The sequence below is a fragment of the Gastrolobium bilobum genome, unplaced genomic scaffold (genome assembly GCF_033153095.1).
Source record: "Gastrolobium bilobum isolate Gb01-03AN ecotype WA unplaced genomic scaffold, APGP_CSIRO_Gbil_v1 utg16143, whole genome shotgun sequence".
Taxonomy (NCBI): Eukaryota; Viridiplantae; Streptophyta; class Magnoliopsida; order Fabales; family Fabaceae; genus Gastrolobium; species Gastrolobium bilobum.
In genome coordinates, this window is record NW_026897537.1 from 123,139 (window position 1) to 144,409 (window position 21,271).

At 32.1% G+C, this 21,271-nt stretch overlaps 1 protein-coding gene across 1 annotated transcript; it reads left to right on the plus strand.

Annotated features, from left to right (window-relative positions):
* Positions 1-13,033: 13,033 nt before the first annotated feature.
* LOC133307813 (ultraviolet-B receptor UVR8-like) lies at positions 13,034-18,882 on the plus strand. The gene is made up of 11 exons (XM_061508374.1): positions 13,034-13,156; positions 13,285-13,429; positions 13,535-13,645; positions 13,965-14,025; positions 14,548-14,666; positions 15,243-15,328; positions 15,855-16,056; positions 16,848-16,901; positions 17,597-17,710; positions 18,062-18,118; positions 18,451-18,882. Exons 1-11 carry the CDS (start codon positions 13,128-13,130, stop codon positions 18,652-18,654), a joined length of 1,182 nt encoding a protein of 393 aa, XP_061364358.1. The 5' UTR covers positions 13,034-13,127; the 3' UTR covers positions 18,655-18,882.
* The last annotated feature ends 2,389 nt before the right edge of the window (positions 18,883-21,271 follow it).

A 21,271-nucleotide genomic window follows, 5' to 3' on the forward strand; every position in this document is an offset into this window, starting at 1 on the left:
AACAAGTAGTATTGTGCCATTTCAGGGGTTGGCTGACCAAAGCCAGGATGGCAGTTATGCTTTCAGCTCAATAGACTCAATCTTAAATGAAGACTTGGACTTGGACTTTGATCCTCATGATCCTACTCAAAGGACTGACTTGGATTATTTGTTGTCTATGTAATTGATAACACCAATTATTTGTTGTCTATGTATTGTATTGTGTAGTTGTAAATGGGTTTCAAATTCAATTCTGTTTGTAACTGCCTGTATTTTACAGCACAATGATTAGTCTGATCAACATCAACACTTTTTGTGAATGATTGAACAAGGGTTATTTGAAAAGAATGATGAGTCTAATGTGGATGGAAAATTTAGCTTTCTAAATTTTTTGTGAATGATAACGAAGTGTCAATTACTAGCATAATTGTCCATATATTATTCAATATGTTATTGTTTGTGAATACCTTTTCCTAAAGTTCAAGAAAACTTGGGGGTAGAAACTGAAGGACCAAACAACAAAAAAAGGTCCATCCTAACACTATGTAACTTCAAGCGTGTGAGAGTTCCATATTGTTCCCATGTTCTGATGATATTCACTCACATAAAGATAGAGATCAAGGCAGAGGGGAATAAGAACTCGTTATATAACAAAGATGAACACAAACTGGCACCGAAGTGCAAAGAGAGCATCAGAAACTGTCATTATATAACGAGAATAATGCAACCCTTGTTCTTTTTTTTTTTTTCATACATGACTTTTTTTTTAGTGTTATTATATTTTTGTTGGTGATAGGATATGAAAAAGAGTATTTATTCTACCTAATTGGTAAAAATATATATGAAGTAAGAATATGACAATATATCATACGTGGACTTGTATAGAGATGACACTAGCTCATTACCATTTTTCGAAACAGAAATGTCTTAATAATGATATATATATATATATATATATATATATATATATATATATATATATATATATATATGGAAAGTAGAGAAAATGTATATGGAAAGTGGAGAAAATGTTAAGCCCTATATATATATATATATATATATATATATATATATATATATATATATATATATATATATATATTGAAAGTGGTGAAAATTTTTGCTCGCTTATAGATCTAGATTATTGAACAATTGTTGTTTCAAATACTTGGCTTGTTTGATAGAAAGAGAGGAAATTTATTTATTTAATCATAAGCATTTCTTCAAAATTATAAGGTTGTCTATTTGTTTTTTTAGTCACTTTTTTTTTAATTTTAAAGGGAAAATGTTTATTATTTTAAAGGACATAATTTTATATTATTTTAAATAAAATTATGTCATTTTAATATATATTTAATGATTTTTAATATTTTCTTTCCTCCGTATAAATAAGGGCATAGAGACCTAAAATAAAAGTTATATAATTTAAAATGACAATTAATTGTTTTAAAAAAGTGACAATCAATTTTTCCAATTTTAAATTTGTGTAAATTTTATAAAAAGATATATTCTCAAAATCACTAGCATTGGTAAAAGTGTTTTCTAATCACACTTTATGGTTTTTATGGAGATAAAAAATCAAATCAAATCTAAAATAATATTTATTATAAAACATGATACGCTAAATAACCTATTTTGTTCAAACTCACCATTTAGATATGGGAAAATTCCTGTACATACATTTTGTATTATAATTATGCACTAAATTAATCAGAATTCATTATAATATTTTAAATTTTGGATCCTTTCTTTAGTAATGGTTAAACAAAGGAATACTAGCATTTTTTTTGTTAACACATTATTGATATTGCCCTTGTAAAAGTTGTGTTTTAACTTTGAGTAATTTATTGTCTTTATTTTTTTTTGGATATATCAGCCAATTTTATTCAAAAAGACAGTTCTATATATCCTCGAAACAGAAGACCTTGTTCCAAATTTTGTCGCCTTAAAAGCAAGAATCTAAATCGGTTTTTATAGAAATACAACGAGTAAATTGATGCAATTCATTAGTCACATCGAAAAATCGTTACATTTTTCGTAACGAGGGAAAACCTATCGCTTAATTCAAACCCAAGAAATTGCTTCGCTGAAAACATTTTAATATTGATATCCAATTACAAAGTTCATTGGTAACGAATTAGTATATATGAGCCATTTTTTTTATAACATGAAATTATATAAGCATAAGCAAAAATTGAAGTTAAAAACAAACACTATTAATCCATAAAAGGATGAAAATGTCTAATACAACATAATAGAAATGAATACTACCATGCAAATAATAATCCAAGCTCATTCTATGACCTTAACAAAAGCAATAAAAAGAAGAAGAATAGTCTTTACAAAGAACAAAATGCACTATTCCTAACACACCCAAATTTAACATCATAAGAAGTACTCAAATTACATAGGAAGCAACACATGCAAAAAACAAACTGAAGGAAGAGGATTTGAGACACCCCAATTGGCAAAACAGGATCATGGTACCCAGAAGACTTTGCATGCTGAGAAAGAGACTTATCTGGAACCATCACCCTCACAATCATCTTCTGTCATTATTAAGCATTTCAATGGACAGAAAATGAGACCTGAAGTAATGGTGCAGTTTGAGTGAGTAAGTTTGACAGTCACTCTCCTCATGCAGAAACATTCACTTTAGTCTTTTCTAGTATGGTAAGCACAACAAATACAGCAGCTATTACATATTCTGTAGTGGAAAAGTAAACAAGCATTTTAATATGTCAAAGTTGGCTCAAAACTACTATATACTTCTTTCTCATTCATACAGTTTTTCTTTTTCTAAGTTTCAAAATCTTGTTTTTACATAAATCTTATATGTTGTGCGTAATGAACAAATATACGAGATTGATCACTAACAAAACATTCGAAATCTAATTGTTTTCCCTTATTAATAAAATCCAATCATGGAAGCATCATTGAACGCATATTAGATTGTCATTAATTAAAATGAGTAAATCTTCAACAAATATATTTCAAAATGGAACAAATGTGAGGAACACAAAAGTTCACTCCAGTGGCGGATGCAAGAATTTTATTGAGAGGGGGCGAAATATAAAAATGCATCTTCATAAATAAAAGTACTTCAAATACAATACAGATCTAATATGCAAAAAATTGAAAGAAATCTATTACAGAAATTAAGTTCACTTCACTTGACTCTTACTCTACGTGTTTTCATATTGTTAAATCCATCTACAATAAAAACAGATCCAGAAAATGTTTAAATAAATTATAGATTAATAAAAAAATTAAAAAAATGTATGTTGCAATGCATCGTACCTAGAAGATGCTTGGACAAGCTGTTGAATCCAGTAAAATTATTCAAATATAATCATCAAGATATATTATAGAACAATACTCCAGCAAGCTAACAAACATTGAAAAGTAAACACTTCTAGATCTCTGAGTCCAAAAAATAAAAAAATACAGACTAAAAAAATACACTAACATATCAGTAAATGAAGCATTTGAAATATTATAAGTCCCCAATAAATATGTTGTTATGCTCTATTATATTTCACCTTGAGTTTTGATTTTTTTTAATTTATTGGCCATGTTTTGAATTTTTTTTAATTTATTTGTCCAACACAATTTATTCTTTCAATTTGAAAAGTAATCCTTAATGAAATATTAAAGCATTAAAAAATATTAACGCACCGAATGTCGGTATAAAAAAAATGTTAATCAATGGAAGATAATGAGTCGAAACAAAACATTCAAAATATGGGAATGATATGAACGAATTTCGAAACAAAACAATCAAATAATAGCATATTTGTTAATTTCATATAAAAAAAATAGAGATAGTGAGAGTGAGAAGATTTGTTAAAATTGATAAAGAGAGAGGGGTTCTTTCATGGGGATGCAGAGGGAGCCATGATTGAGTGTAGTGTGATATCTTACAGTGTCATGGAGAATAATTTTATATTATACAATTTTTAAAACAAATAATTTAATAATATTACTAAAATTTTATTATATATATATATATATATATATATATATATAGGGAGGATATTCTTACTACCAAAATTTTATACTACTAACTTACTACCTATCTAATCACCATTGAATCAAAGAGATAAAAAGTTTTTGAAAAATGAAAAAATGTTGATCCAAATGTTGATATTTTACTGTGTATCATTGTTGTCTGAAAATTAGTTGGAAGAAACAGGGATTATATGCAATGTTATATCTTATCATCTCAGCTTGTTTATGCTACCTTAATTATACGTTCATTTTTGTAATTTAGAATTGAAGTTCTCTTTTCAATTCGTTTTTGTTTAGTCAATTCAGTATCCTGATTATAGATTCATTTCTTTGATTTCCGTGTTCGATTTACCTTCACCTTTTCGTTCGTGATTTAATTTTAGGTACTATTTATTTTTTACGCAAAATATATACTAACTTGCTGCATATAATTGTTTTTTCGATGTAATTTTAAATAAGAGAAAATTATCATTTATCGCTTGTCTTTTGTGGCATAACATAAAAATTGGTGATTTGCTTGAACAATTTAAGCCTCTGATTGTTTAAGTTTAGAAAATAATTTGCACTTAAAAGTGATCTCAAAAGGATTGCTTTCTTGAGTAACGTAACGTAATGAACTTTATACGGCATGCATGTATTTCTATCACCTTCCTCAATGGTTGGATGACAAAGGAAAGAAGCTAAACGAAAATTGCTAATGAAATCAACATGGCTAGATAAAATAAAGGCAAGAATGGCGAATCTCACACCATTGAAAAGAAGCCGAAAGCAATTTTGTTGGTTATTACTCCTAAAGTAGCAAATACATAATTAATGTAACGAATTTATGTTAAAGTGAGGAATGACAAAATGGCAATGGTTTTCCTAGTTTCTCCTGTTGCATAAGAAGTTATTCCTCTCTTGCAGACCCATTAAATATGTGGGACTCACTGCATTAAAGAGAAAAAAAATGGATGGGACGTTTTTATGAGTTTGTAATATGGGAATAGTTTATCCCAAGAAACTAATTCTCATTCAATTATATGGCAACATGGTTTATTTTGTCTCTTTATTCTCTTGTTTATAAGGATGGTAGTATGAGATTAAAGTTTATTTGGGGAATAGGAGAGAGATACTACTATTCTGTTGATCAGAGATCAGAGCCATTAATTGCTTTTGTCAGTCCTCATTTCACCTAATGTGAAAGTTGTGATTTGACAAGAGAGCTTGCTTTTATTTTTTTGCGTCCACTCTTCTCTCTTGAGCTTTTCCGCTTCCTACCTTTCTATCTCTACGTGTCTCTCTCTTTCACCTTTCTCAAAAACTTATTGCTGCGATCTGTCCATTCTCTCTCACTTTACATTATCTTTGGACTCTCATTTCACTTCCATAGATCCATTGTCTTCAGTTCACCGAAACCGCCACCACCTACCCCATTATATTACAGATCAGAACCACTCTCTTCTTTGCATGTGCACCAACAAACAACTAGTGTTTTTTTACATGATAATGATGAGGCGTTTCAAAATAGTGTTTATGTTATTGTTTTCTCAAAACATTTCCAGAGAAAATAGTATACACTATTTTCTGTGGAAATGTTTTAAGGAGGTAATAATGGAGCGGAGCAGAACCAAATATACCAAGGTCCTGCCAGTGTTCTGTGGTGTAGATCCCTCAGAAGTATTTCATCAAACAACTGAAGTAGTCACCTCTCTGGTAAGTAAGTACCTCTTCTTCATTATGTATTATGTTGTGATTGTGGGGACACAACCAATAGAACTCTAAGATTGTCTTCTCTCAATCTTCTTTGCATTTCTGTTTTTTTTTTGGGGGGGGAGGGGTAAATAATGTTCATTGCATTTTAATCCTTGTTTAAGCGTCTGTTGAATTTTTTCTAAATGGTGGTATCAATAACCAAAGTTTCTTTAAAGTCATCTAGATTAAGGTATTTGTAAATGCTTCTTCTCAAGCTTTCTTCTGTTACTCTTGTTTAAAAGATGTTAGCATTTAGTAAAGCCAATTTTTTAATAAATATTATTATGATTATATTTATTTTAGTGTGAATCGCGGGTTTTTTTATTAAATTAATCAAAGTAATTAGTCAAACTATAATGAATTATATATATTTATATATTGTGATCAATTTTTTCTCAACCCAATCATGTCTCATATTTTTAATAATTAAAATGAATTTTATTTCCTTAAAAATAGAATATATATTTCTCAGCTGTCCATCCACATATATATTTTTTAATATGTATATACATTAGCTAATATAAATTAGTAAATATAATAAATTTTAAGAGTAGCTAAATTAGAACTTCAGAGGGACGAAAATAACTTACGAGTTAAGAGTTAAGAGAATACAACGGTCATAATAGTTTTGCCGCCAAAAAATATAAATTAAAAAAAAAAATTCTCTCTTTTCACTCCTTCTTAAGGTTTTCTTAGGGTTTCTTTCTCTGTTTTCTTAAGGTTTTCTTAGGGTTTCTTTCTCTGTTTTCACTCCTTCTTAAAGTTTTCTTGGTTTCTTTGGGTTTCCTAGTTTCTTTCTCTTGTTCTTGCTTGTTTCTTTCTCTTGTTCTTGGATTGTTTTATCAAGACAATGGAATTGGTGAATATGGGAGATGGGATGCAAGTAGATGATGACCCAACCAGCCTGTATTGTTTGGCAACACTCCTGCAAAGGTGTCAATACCTAGGTATGTTACTTCTGCCCTTTCTTTTCTTCTCTTTTCTTTTCTTTTTTTCTTGAAAATGTTTGATTATGTGCTGATATTTCTTGCTTGAAAAGATTGAGTACGTGGGTTTCTTGCTGATATTTCTTGCTGATATTCGACTGTGTTTTTTTTTCTTTTCTTTTTTCTTTTCTTGAAAATACAGTATGTTTCTTTTTTTTTCTTGAAAATAGAAGATTGAGGGTGTGGCTTGTCAACAGTTGCTTGTCAATACCATATGAAATATATGTTTCTTTCTTTCTTTTTCTTTATTATTCTGGCAATATTGAGGGCGTGGCTTTTCCATTATGTTCTTGCTTTTCTTTTCTTTTGATTTCGTTTTTCTTTTCTTTTTTCTTTTCTTGAAAATACAGTATGTTTCTTTTTTTTTCTTGAAAATAGAAGATTGAGGGTGTGGCTTGTCAACAGTTGCTTGTCAATAACATATGAAATATATGTTTCTTTCTTTCTTTTTCTTTATTATTCTGGCAATATTGCGGGTGTGGCTTTTCCATTATGTTCTTGCTTTTCTTTTCTTTTGATTTTGTTTCTTTTTTTTCTTGATAACTGTGGATGTTCGATTGTATGCTTTTGTTTCTGTCTGCCCAGACATCATATTCTTGCTGATATTCGACTGTGTTCTTTTTTCTTTTCTTGAAAATACAGTATGTTTCTTTTTTTTTTCTTGAAAATAGAAGATTGAGGGTGTGGCTTGTCAACAGTCGCTTGTCAATTCCATACGAAATATATGTTTCTTTTTTTCTTTTTCTTTATTATTCTGGCAATATTGAGGGTGTGGCTTTTCCATTATGTTCTTGCTTTTCTTTTCTTTTGATTTTGTTTTTCTTTTCTTTTTTCTTTTCTTGAAAATACAGTATGTTTCTTTTTTTTTCTTGAAAATAGAAGATTGAGGGTGTGGCTTGTCAACAGTTGCTTGTCAATTCCATACGAAATATATGTTTCTTTCTTTCTTTTTCTTTATTATTCTGGCAATATTGAGGGTGTGGCTTTTCCATTATGTTCTTGCTTTTCTTTTCTTTTCTTTTGATTTCGTTTTTCTTTTCTTTTTTCTTTTCTTGAAAATACAGTATGTTTCTTTTTTTTTCTTGAAAATAGAAGATTGAGGGTGTGGCTTGTCAACAGTTGCTTGTCAATACCATATGAAATATATGTTTCTTTCTTTCTTTCTTTTTCTTTATTATTCTGGCAATATTGAGGGTGTGGCTTTTCCAATATGTTCTTGCTTTTCTTTTCTTTTCTTTTGATTTCGTTTCTTTTTTTTCTTAATAACTGTGGATGTTCGATTGTATGCTTTTGTTTCTGTCTGCCCAGACATCATATTAATGGACTATTAACTGGTTTTTTTATTTTTTAATTTTGTAAATTTGATTTTGTCTAGTTGAGTTTGTTAATTTTTTCAGTTGGTGTTTTATTTAACAAAACTAACATTGGATATATTTAGATATGTGGGTTTTCTATTTTATTTATTTTTTAAATATCTATGGTTTCGATTGGAATGATAACATGTTGGTTTTTCATCATGTTGAAGATGATGAAAAAGCTGAGAAGATGGAAGAGGATGAGGATGAAGCTGAGAAGATGAAAGAGGATGAAGATGAGGATGAAGTTGAGATGATGGAAGAAGATGAGGATGAATATGGGAGATGGGATGCAATGGGAGATGGGATGCAAGTAGAAGAGGATGAAGATGAAGATGAAGCTGAGAAGATGGAAGAGGATGAAGATGAGGATGAAGCTGAGATGATGGAAGAAGATGAGGATGAATATAGGAGATGGGATGCAATGGGAGATGGGATGCAAGTAGATGAGGATGAAGATGAGAAGATGGAAGAGGATGAAGATGAGGATGAAGCTGAGATGATGGAAGAAGATGAAGATGAATATGGGAGATGGGATGCAAGTAGATGATGACCCAACCAGCCTGTATTGTGTGGCAACATTCCTACAAAGGTGTCAATCAATACCTAGGTATGGTACTTCTGCCCTTTCTTTTCTTTTCTTTTTTTCTTGAAAATGTTTGATTATGTGCTGATATTTCTTGCTTGAAAAGATTGAGTATGTGGGTTTCTTTATGTGGGTTTCTTGCTGATATTCGACTGTGTTCTTTTTTCTTTTCTTGAAAATGCAGTATGTTTCTTTTTTTTTCTTGAAAATAGAAGATTGAGGGTGTTGCTTGTCAACAGTTGCTTGTCAATACCATATGAAATATATGTTTCTTTCTTTCTTTTTCTTTATTATTCTGGCAATATTTAGGGTGTGGCTTTTCCATTATGTTCTTGCTTTTCTTTTCTTTTGATTTCGTTTCTTTTTTTTTCTTGATAACTGTGGATGTTCGATTGTACGCTTTTGTTTCTGTCTGCCCAGACATCATATTACTGGACTATTAACTGGTTTTTTTGTTTTTTAATTTTGTCAATTTGATTTTGTCTAGTTGAGTTTGTTAATTTTTTCAGTTGGTGTTTTATTTAACAAAACTAACATTGGATATTTTTAGATATGTGGGTTTTCTATTTTATTTATTTTTTAAATATCTATGGTTTCGATTGGAATGATAACATGTTGGTTTTTCATCATGTTGAAGATGATGAAAAAGCTGAGAAGATGGAAGAGGATGAGGATGAAGCTGAGAAGATGGAAGAGGATGAAGATGAGGATGAAGCTGAGATGATGGAAGATGGGATGCAATGGGAGATGGGATGCAAGTACAAGAGGATGAGGATGAAGCTGAGAAGATGGAAGAGGATGAAGATGAGGATGAAGCTGAGATGATGGAAGAAGATGAGGATGAAGCTGAGATGATGGAAGAAGATGAGGATGAATATGGGAGATGGGATGCAATGGGAGATGGGATGCAAGTAGATGAGGATGAAGATGAGAAGATGGAAGAGGATGAAGATGAGGATGAAGCTGAGATGATGGAAGAAGATGAGGATGAATATGGGAGATGGGATGCAATGGGAGATGGGATGCAAGTAGATGATGACCCAACCAGCCTGTATTGTTTGGCAACACTCCTACAAAGGTGTCAATCAATACCTAGGTATGGTACTTCTGCCCTTTCTTTTCTTTTCTTTTCTTTTCTTTTTTTCTTGAAAATGTTTGATTATGTGCTGATATTTCTTGCTTGAAAAGATTGAGTATGTGGGTTTCTTTATGTGGGTTTCTTGCTGATATTTCTTGCTGATATTCGACTGTGTTCTTTTTTCTTTTCTTGAAAATGCAGTATGTTTCTTTTTTTTCTTGAAAATAGAAGATTGAGAGTGTCGCTTGTCAACAGTTGCTTGTCAATACCATATGAAATATATGTTTCTTTCTTTCTTTTTCTTTATTATTCTGGCAATATTTAGGGTGTGGCTTTTCCATTATGTTCTTGCTTTTCTTTTCTTTTGATTTCGTTTCTTTTTTTCTTCTTGGTAACTGTGGATGTTCGATTGTACGCTTTTGTTTCTGTCTGCCCAGAAATTATATTACTGGACTATTAACTGGTTTTTTTGTTTTTTAATTTTGTCAATTTGATTTTGTGTAGTTGAGTTTGTTAATTTTTTCAGTTGGTGTTTTATTTATCAAAACTAACATTGGATATTTTTACATATGTGGGTTTTCTATTTTATTTATTTTTTATATATCTATGGTTTCGATTGGAATGATAACATGTTGGTTTTTCATCACGTTGAAGATGATGAAAAAGCTGAGAAGATGGAAGAAGATGAGGATGAAGCTGAGAAGATGGAAGAGGATGAAGATGATGATGAAGCTGAGAAGATGGATGAGGATGATGAAGCTGAGAAGATGGAAGAGGATGAAGATGAGGATGAAGCTGAGAAGATGGATGAGGATGATGAAGCTGAGAAGATGGATGAGGATGATGAAGCTGAGAAGATGGATGAGGATGATGAAGCTGAGAAGATGGAAGAAGATGAAGATGACGTTTATGAAGAACTTAAAATAGGTCTTAACCAAGAGGACCTATCAACCCAAAAGCAGTCTCGAGTTGTTTGGACCGAAGAGCTACATCGGTGTTTTGTGGCCGTTGTTAATGACTTGGGTGTTGACAGTAAGTTATTCACTTTCTCTACAATGCAAAGTAGTTGTTATCTTAGTTGTTATTAATTGCTACAATTGGTCAATCGATTGATGTTTCTGCTTTATTTTAGCAATACTTTTATTATATATTTGTGTAGAAATAGCAATCAAATCCTAATAATATTACAATGTGAAAACTAGTTCCATCACCTCTCTTTGCAAACTTTATTTCCACATGTGTCTTCACATCCACTGCCCAGAATCCAACCAGTGTGCATTTCCAAATAACAAACAAATCCACTGCCTATGTATTCCTCTATTTCAGTAATCCTTTCCTTGGAGTAAGCTAATATACTTATTTGGTATCTCTCGAAAACTGAACAAATCAAAATTCAAATTTTCCTTAATTCGATCATGATTAATTTGGTCTCATGAGAGCTGGAAGCTGCCCAATTGGTTCCATTTGTCATGAAGTCCCAACTGTGTCTTCCATTCCCTGCCAAAAATTGAAGAATGATGCCTTTTTCCTTTCCTGTGTAAACTCTGGTTTTTTTTTTTTGTATTGCAAAAGTATATGTTTGCTGTATTTTTCCAATTGCTGTATTTTTTTTGTCAACATTATTTTGAATGCTTTCTCAAATACTCTTCCTAATCTGTAGTGCACTGGAGTAGATGTCATGGCATTATTGTTAATGAAGTCTGACACATTTGTATGTTCTTTTGATTGCAGAGGCTATGCCTAGAAAAATTCTTCAATTGATGAAGGCTGAGAAGCATCTTACTAGGGCGCATGTGGCCAGCCATCTGCAGGTATTTTTTTCTTTTCCTTTCTCCTTAAATTTCTTAAAACCAAATCTTTTCATTCATAGAACTTTATTTGTTTAACTTTATTTGTTTTTGCAATTGCTGCAGAGATATAGACTCCGTCTGAAAAGAATCAGCTCTAAGGCAACCCAGCAAGTTAATAATGTCAGTCCTTTTAGATCCTCTTCACCTGGTGGGATGATAGATTGGACACTCTTGCTGCTCTGAATGTGCCAGAGTTGCCTTCTTCGGCAACTCTTCAATTGGGTCATGCACAGAACATAAACAACTAAACCAATGGTCAACTTCAATTCCAAGCAGCCATAGTTTATGGGGTTGGCCATTTCCAAGCAGCAAGGAGTTACAAATAGTCCTAGGCAAACAAGTAATATTGTGCCATTTCAAGGGTTGGCTGACCAAAGCCAAGGATGGCAGTTATGCTTCACATCGTACCAATTTCAGCTCAACAATCTTAAATGAAGACTTGGACTTGGACTTTGATCCTCATGATCCTACTCAAATGATTGACTTGGATTATTTGTTGTCTATGTAGTTGATAACACCAATTATTTGTTGTCTATGTAGTTGTATTGTGTAGTTGTAAATGGGATTCAAATTCAATTCTGTTTGTAACTGCCTGTATTTTACAGCACAATGATGTGTCTGATCAACATCAACACTTTTTGTGAATGATTGAACAAGGGTTATTTGAAAAGAATGATGAGTCTAATGTGAATGGAAAAATTAGCTTTCTAAAATTTTTGTGAATGATAACGAAGTGTCAATACTAGCATAATTGTCCATATATTATTCAATATGTTAATGTTTGTGAATACCTTTTCCTAAAGTTCAAGAAAACTTGGGGGTAGAAACTGAAGGATCAAACAACAAAAAGAGGTCCATCCTAACACTATGTAACTTCAAGCGTACGAGAGTTCCATGTTGTTTCCATGTTCTGATGAGATATTCACTCACATAAAGATAGAGATCAAGGCAAAGGGGAATAAGAACTCGTTATATAACAAAGATGAACACAAACTGGCACCGAAGTGCAAAGAGAGCATCAGAAACTGTCATTATATAACGAGAATAATGCAACCCTCATTCTGTTTTGTTTTGTTTTTTCATATATGACTTTTTTTTTAGTGTTATTATATTTTTGTTGGTGATAGGATATGAAAAAGAGTAATTATTCTACCTAATTGGTAAAAATATATATGAAGTAAGAATATGACAAAATATATCATACGTGGACTTATATAGAGATGATACTAGCTCATTACTATTTTCGAAAGAGAAATGTCTTAATAATAATATATATATATGAAAAGTGGAGAAAATTCTAGATATTTTATAAAGTGGATCATTTTAGTCTTTTTTTATTTATTAATGGATAAAACGGTATCGTAAAATTTTACTGAGTAGTGAAAAAATATTTACTCTATTTTTTATTTTCCTTCGAGCTCTTTCTATCACACTCACACCCACCTTTTTATGTATCTGACGAGACAGACGTGAGAAACAATATGCTATTGAAATACTAATCACTCACTCTCAATGTCAAGTGGCTGCTGCTTCTAACATTTCTGTGTCATGGATTTCAATTCACCCATCATTGCTTGGTCTTTCACTATCTTTCTTCTTCTTTTTCTTCTTCTTCTTCTTCTTCTTCTCACTCACTATCATCACCATGGTGGTTGTTTGCAGTAACAACAAAGATTGATTGGGTGGTTGTTTTTTTTGTTTGCAGGGGTTCAGGTGAAGATGGTCAATTAGGAATTGGGGACAACGAAGAGAAAGAATGGGTCTGTGTTGTCAAAGCTCTTCAGTCTCGACGAGTTCGTTCAGTGGTAGCTGGTAGCAGAAACTCCCTCGCCATTTGTGATGATGGCAAGGTTCTCTTCTCTTCTCTTCTCTTCTGCAATTCATTCATTCATTCATCTTATAATTATGTCAATTTTCTCTCTTATTATTATTATTATTGTTAATTGGTGATGTAGTTGTTCACATGGGGTTGGAATCAAAGGGGAACACTTGGACACCCACCTGAGACCAAGACTGAAAACATCCCCAGCCAGGTCAAGAACCTTTCCCATGTTAAAATTGTTCAGGTATTCGCTTCTTACCCCTTACCCCTCATTTCATTTTTCATTTCACATATTGCTCTTTTGTTTTCTTCTGCTTTCCTAGTATATGTTTTTATGTTCTTGTGTTAAATTAATTTTTCAAATTTTCTATTTTTCTATGCTTTTATTCATTTAATTTATATATGATTATTGTTTTCTTAGTTACTATTTATTTTTCCTTAATTCGTTGTTGATCTTGTATGGATTTATACCCCAATTAGTTTGAGATAAAGGTGATGTTTTGCTGGTATATGAATTGATGATTATGTAATTGTGGGTTTTTTTTATTTTTTTTATTTGTTAGGCGGCAATTGGTGGGTGGCACTGTTTGGCTGTTGATGACCAGGGCAGAGCTTATGCCTGGGGTATGAATTTCACACCATACTATCATATACATATAAAAGTTTATATCTTTTGCTTCTCTCATTATCTGTGACAATACAGAGGGCTATTGTTCTCTTGATTCTTAGAATTGGCATAATAATAGAAAGTGGCAATGTGATTAAAAATATAATGTGTCTTCTCATTTTCTACTTCAAAGATAGCATACCCTCTTTTCATTCTTTTTCCATGTAGTTTCTTGTGTTTGCTGTTTTGTCCCCTCTCTCGAGTTGAATGACTTTTTCAAGACAAAATTGATTGCATACATAATTTGAAGAATGAGATAAGTGTAATATAACTTGTATATACATGTTTCTTTGCCTTTTGAAAAGTCGGAAAGTGTATTGGTGAACTTCTATTGATCTATATTAAGACAAAAAATTGAAGAATGGTTAAATACTATATAAATTTTTGTTTCTTTTAGCTCTCCAAAAATCAGAGTGTTGATACAATTTTATTGATGCATGTATTATAAGACTTCTAAGAGCAAACATAATTGATGTTAGGTGGAAATGAATATGGACAATGTGGTGAAGAACCTGAGCGTAAGGATGACACTGGTAGACCTTTGAGGAGAGATATAGTGATTCCTCAGCGTTGTGCTCCTAAGCTTGTCGTTCGCCAGGTAGCTTACATATTCCAATGCCATGCTGTGGTGGAACCAAAAATGATTTGCCTTTGTTATGTTTCTAAGCTAATCTTTGGTGATGTGCATTTCTTTATTTGAACATTAATTTTTTATGTAACTATAATTGCTATTTAAGTCTTCATCTACCTGTAATTCTTGTTCTATCCTGCTTTTGATCAACTTTAAGGGAAACCATTAAAAAGGACTTAGATCTAAATGGTCTCCTAGGAGACTTGGTTCTTGACGGAAATGGAGTTGTTTAATCCATGTAGCTGAACGCACATGGTTGAAAAATGCTTTTGTTGAGCTATAGGCTCGTGGAGTCGTCTAATCCCAACATCTGTGTGGCATGTGATCATAATTGGGCTTACCACCCTCACTCCTATAGGTTGGCTCAATAAATTGAATTTGATTCTTTTCTGTTGAGCTATTCTGCAATAAATATAGTTCTATGTGTTTGGGTTTGTATAGAAACTTCCACATCTCTATCGTAATGAACAATCATCTGCATACTCGATACCATGGCTTTTGCTAGATTGCTGTTTGATATTTTCCTAATTGCTTGAGGTGCAGGTTGCTGCAGGAGGAACTCACTCAGTGGTACTTACCCGTGAAGGCCAAGTTTGGACATGGGGTCAGCCATGGCCTCCTGGTGACATGTAAGTTTTCCTTTTTGGCAAAAGAATAAATTTATTGAGATAAAAAGAATGAATTACAAAGAGAAAGGAGGATAAAGAATCCTCCTAGACAAAAGAACAAAACTGAAAACAACCAAGGAAGAAAAAGGAAATCAATGTAATGAAGCTTCCTAATCCCTAAACAAATCTGTTATTGAAACCCTATTTAAAAATTCATGTGCTTTACACCAAATAGATGCCAAACGCCTAAACTTGTCCTACATCAAGTGACATGCCAAAGAAACCCCCTTAAAAATATGGGAGTTCTGCTGCAATTAATTGCACCAAATTGTAGCATATATTGCGCATTGCCACGAAAACTTGGCCACTTTCCTTTTGCCAAAAAATTAGTTTACAGTATTTTTATTTTTTTGCCATTTTTACATTATTGCTATTTTCTAAGTATGAATTTAATTTACAAATTAAATGCTTTTCTGTATTCAGGTAACTAAATAGTTTCTACTTTCTACTTTATGCTAACTTTGAAATTTGTTTCTTCAACTTATAGAAAACAGATTTCAGTTCCTGTTCGGGTACAAGGTCTTGAAAATGTAAGGCTCATTGCAGTTGGGGCATTTCATAATTTAGCTCTTCAAGAGGATGGAACTTTATGGGCATGGGGTAATAATGAATATGGACAACTTGGAACTGGAGATACCCAGCCAAGATCACAACCTATTTCTGTTCAAGGGCTTTCTGGGCTTACTCTGGTTTGTATCTCATTCTCCAAAATCATCTTGTTAATTTCCAGTTCTCTTTGTGTCAGCAGACAGAATAATATATTTTGACATGTACAAACTGATGCAAATTTGTGCTTGAACCAAGAATATGAAATTCCAAGATGGCATGCGGAAGTCTACTCTTAAGATTTGCTGTAGCATGGCCTATGCATTATGAAAAGGTCTATTCCTTTTCTAGTGCTACAAGAAGCACAATTGGCCAAGAGGCAACGTTATGTATAGGACATACCATATGTTGCTAAGATGGCTAGCCCAGTTTGTCTTGTAGCTGTTTAGATGTTGCTTGTATAATGTATGCTCAGTAATGTAAACTTATCCTTCTACAAAGAATTGTGGTGTCAGGTTTATTTTTAGCCTCTATCTAGTTTCACATTGTTCCCGGAGAGAGAGCAATATAAATAATGTTTATTAGTTATTAAGATATAAATTCTACAGAGATAGCTGAATATTCCGCTATATAAACTTATGTGCTTCAGAATCAGATTTGTGCTTCAGAATGTAGGCATATATCATTGTTATGATGTGTGTGGTTCAGCAGGTGTATTTGTGGTGTGTAGGCAAATATATATAATCTTTGCATGTAGGTAGAATCCCAGATAAATTCAAAATACCTACCTTTCCATCTAACGTCTATGATAATACTAGACTTGAAAATCACAAATCATTGAAATGTTAATATGGTTAGATGTACGGCCATTGTTGTTCATTCATATGTAAAATAGCTTATCTAATTTCTTTTCTCAATCTGTTTGGAACTCTAGGTAGATATTGCAGCTGGTGGATGGCATTCTACTGCATTGACAGATGATGGAGAGGTGCTCTGTTTCTGTTTGTCTGAATCTGTTAGGTTTAAATTTTAATTTCAAGAAATCTGTGTAAAATATTTTGAGTCGTTGCATTTAACACTTTATATGTTTAAAGTTTTTATTTTCCGGTTTCTTCTTCCAGAAATAGTTATTATAGCAGAAAGCTATATATACATTACTCTATTGTTCTTGGAAACAGATTTTGCATTCAAGTATTAGGTAGCTGCCTAGTACATAATTCAATTTTTAGAATTGGTTTTTATTTGTTTTCAATGGAGATGCAATTTTGATGATTTATGCATGAGTTTATAGTTGTCATAAAGTGAATACCAAATAATAATATTTTGATCTCCTGTTGCTAGATTTAATTATTTCACTCCCATTTTCTGTGGTGGTTAAGCATGTAGCATGTTACTGGAACACCACCATTCAATTGAAGTGGAGAAAATAAATATAAAACTAAAAGTGAAAGATGTTTACAATGAAGCCAGATGATTAGTTTGCAAATAATAGTAACTGTGACGACTATAATTAATCTAAAGGAGACAGGGTTGTTAGCAGTGAATGGAGATAAGAAAGTTGCTCAAGAAACTTCTTTGGGATATGCATGGAATCAGAAAATTGAAGTGCGAATTTTTTTTTTTGAGCAAGTTTTTCCAGTGAGACTATGTATAATGGTATCTTTGCTGTTATTTTTATTTCAGGTATATGGCTGGGGAAGGGGGGAACATGGCAGGCTTGGATTTGGTGATAGTGACAAGAGCAGTAAAATGGTACCCCAGAGGGTTCAACTCTTAGCTGGGGAAGATATTGTTCAGGTACTCTCTTTGTAATTATCTACTCTCTTTGATCAGTTTAACCGAAGTATGGAGCATCAGGTTAAGATGCTTGAAAATTGGAGAACCCAAATATCCAAAACTCAAAAGAAATGCACTTGGGGAGAATATACTTTGACATATTTCTCTATCTATTTTAGTTCTGAAACTGTAAATTTACCTTCTCACATATGATCCTTCTTGACATCCATATTGTTTGCTTCAATCTCCCACTAAGCATGAATTCTTACAAAAAAATAGGAAAAAATGGAATAAGAGAGAAACTTTTAAAGTTAGGGTTATTTAAAGTTAATAATTTTTTGTTTGAGATGATTTTTTTTGGTTTGTGGTCAGGTGTCCTGTGGAGGTACTCATTCAGTTGCATTAACCCGGGATGGGCGCATGTTTTCTGTGAGTACTTTTTAAACCATCTTAACTATCTTTTCCGTGATTTGGCCAAATGATGGGATACCGCTAATGCAGCTTTATTATATTGATTATTAGCAGTATTAATTCTGCAAATTTATTGGCTAATGTTATACTGGCCTTTCTAGCGGTAATGTTGCTCTTTGTGACTGGAAGGTCACGGGTTTAAGTATGGGGAATAACCTCTTTGCAATAATGTTTTATTGGCCTTTCTCTGAATTGATCATATAGAGGCATTTTATCAAATTTCACTGGAAGCTATTTATGCTATGTTTGAAAGCCTTAATTCTAATGATAATGGACTTAACTGTTGGCAGTTTGGTAGAGGTGACCACGGACGTCTTGGATATGGAAGGAAAGTTACTACTGGTCAACCAATGGAGGTACCTATAAACCTTCCTCCTCCGCAGACTATCAGTGACAGTGCAGCTGAGGGACATTGGATAGCCAAACTCGTTGCTTGTGGTGGCCGCCATACCTTGGCTATAGTAGAATGGAAAGAAGATGAATCTAAAGATTGACTCGTAAATCATAAATAAAATGGAATCTGGATAGTAGATGAGGCAAATGACTGAGCTGGAACTCAGTTCAGGTGCTTGAATTCCTGTGTTGTGTCCAGTTTGATATATTTTCTTTGTACAATAATATATATGGCACAAACACATTATTTATCAATATAGAAATGGCACTTGGCGTTGCATTGTCTTTGCTTAATTATTTACCGCACAAACACATTATATAGTAAGCTTTCCAATAAAGTAATTGACTATATGGAATTGCTCCTTGCCAGTTATTCTTATCTCAGTCTCACGATCTGTTTATTATTACTCATGCATACTTTGGTGCAAAATCGTTAGCTCACAGTTGTGATCCTTTCACCTTATAATCTTGCAAATACAATGCACAAAACAATGCCGAGTTTTGCTGAATGTTCTAAGGGTTTTATAAGAGTTATGTCGTAGGAAAAGTGATTGTGTAATGTTATAGAGATTCGTTTTGCGTGCCTTAATTTTGTTTTTATTTTTTCTTTAAAAAGTGCAGGTCCCACAAAATGTTGTGTGTGTAGAAATTTTTTTTACGTCATGTGACATATAGATGCAAATCTCATGTTCTAATTGATAAATACATGGGTTATAAGTTTCTCTTGTTAAAGGAGAAATTTATAATTTTTTTGAAAACTCATGAAATTGTGGGATCCACTAAATTTGAAGAAAAAGCTGAAGGGATGTTTTTTTGTTTGTGCAGGAGGGGTTGAAACTCACTCCTCTAAATATATAGGGTTTTATAAGAGTTATGTTGTAGGAAAAGTGATTGTGTAATGTCATACAGATTCGTTTTGTGTGTTTTAGTTTTTTTTTTTTTTTTCTTCAAAAAATGCGAGTCCCACAAAATGTTGTGTGTGTGTGTAGGAAATTTTTTTGTATCATGTTGTATGATGAATACAAACCTCAAATATATATATATATATATATATATATATATATATATATATATGGGTTATGTTTATCTCATTTTACATGAGATAAACATCTCTCCTACACACACAAAAAGGGTTGGGTCCCACCACTTTTTTTTTCTCTCTCCTCTTACATGTGGGTTCTACTTATACTTTTATTTCTACAACATGAGGTAATTCTTTTCCTACAACATAAGAAAAATATATCCCTATATATATATATATATATATATATAAACAACAGTGAGGGTGCAGGAGATAATTGTTGGACATGTTGACTCGGAATAGGTTTTAGGTTTAGGGCTAAGACCATTTGCCATTATTTAATAGAAAAGTTGATGTTGTTTTTAGCAATTGCAGGTGACAACTAAGTGCAGTTTAAAGAGTAGTTGTAGAGATTTAGGTATAAAAGGTAGTTTGACCTGTCATATGTGGAGAGTGCGCTCACGTGAGGCTTGAAGAATGGAGTTTTTGTTATTAAGAATGTTGTGAGGTGGAGATAATTTACTTTGTTTGAGAGAAAAACGTTGCTCTTTGAGATTGGCTGTATTAGTGTTTCAAAAGATATTTCAAGATTGGTGATTGTAATTGTTGATTGAAATTAGTGGACTGATTTGTTGATGGAAGTTATTTGTAGTAATTTTAAAATGACGTTGTTTTGGAGTTTAGGAAAAAAAAAATGAAGGGTATTTTAGAAATTTTACTTTTCTTTATATCATGAATTTTATTAAAATACTTTGCCGAATATTTTGGAGTTGCCGGAGATGCATTTATCTCTTATTGCATGAGAGAAATATTAATTCCTTTGTTAATTGTCTGGTGGTTTAACTTGTGTATTCTTGTTTACTTTATTTTCTTGTTCAAATCCTTTTTTTGATATTTTTTGTGTTTAATATTTTTCAGTAAGAGATAAAATTATTTTATATAAACATAAAGAACGAGTGAGGCCTTTTATCTCTCTCTTCTCTTGGAATGTCGCATCCACTCCCATGTCTATATGGAATAACTTTATCTCTAATTTATAGGAAAAATATTGAAACCCTGTTTGGTGATGAAAGCAGTTAATAAGATTTGAGTTTGGCTGGGTAAAATACAAATATTTTGAATGAAACTCCTGTTATCGATCTATGGAAGAAATTAAACAATATGCATGTATTTGTCTAAGTCTACCACAAACTCATTTTCGAAAAGAATAATTATATCAATTAAGTGAGATGATGGTGTAGACATTAAAGATCACTTAAATTATTTTACTAAATTAATTACACAATTATATAACATTATTGAAAGTTGAGGACTAGGATAAAGCATTATTATTCTTGTTGTCTCTTCAAAACTCCTATAAGTACATTGTTGGTTGGAGAGAAATACTTGTAGAAGATGATGTGAATGTTGTATTATTGGAGAATAAAATATTCAAGAAGCTAAATGTTTAGTTTGAGTTAGGTATTTTCCTTCCTAAATGTGTAAATTTTTTAATATGTTCCAGGGCTACTATAATCTTTTCGTTTTAATGTGCTCACCATGGTCTTTCTATTTAAAAATTAACACCCACACAAAATATATTTTTTTCTCTTTTTTTTTCATCTCTCTTCAACTTTTTATCGTTTTCTCTCTCTTCCGTCCCACCAAATCTTTTTTTTTTTGGCTCCCCACCATATCGCTCCTAGATCTGATCATGG

Bases quoted from the DNA above. Each gene is read 5' to 3' on its own strand.
- LOC133307813 (XM_061508374.1), top strand. From the start codon at position 13,128: ATGGATTTCAATTCACCCATCATTGCTTG. The intron at 13,430-13,534 runs GTTCTCTTCTCT...TTGGTGATGTAG, and splicing joins CCATTTGTGATGATGGCAAG to TTGTTCACATGGGGTTGGAA. The intron at 17,711-18,061 runs GTACTCTCTTTG...GTTTGTGGTCAG, and splicing joins CTGGGGAAGATATTGTTCAG to GTGTCCTGTGGAGGTACTCA.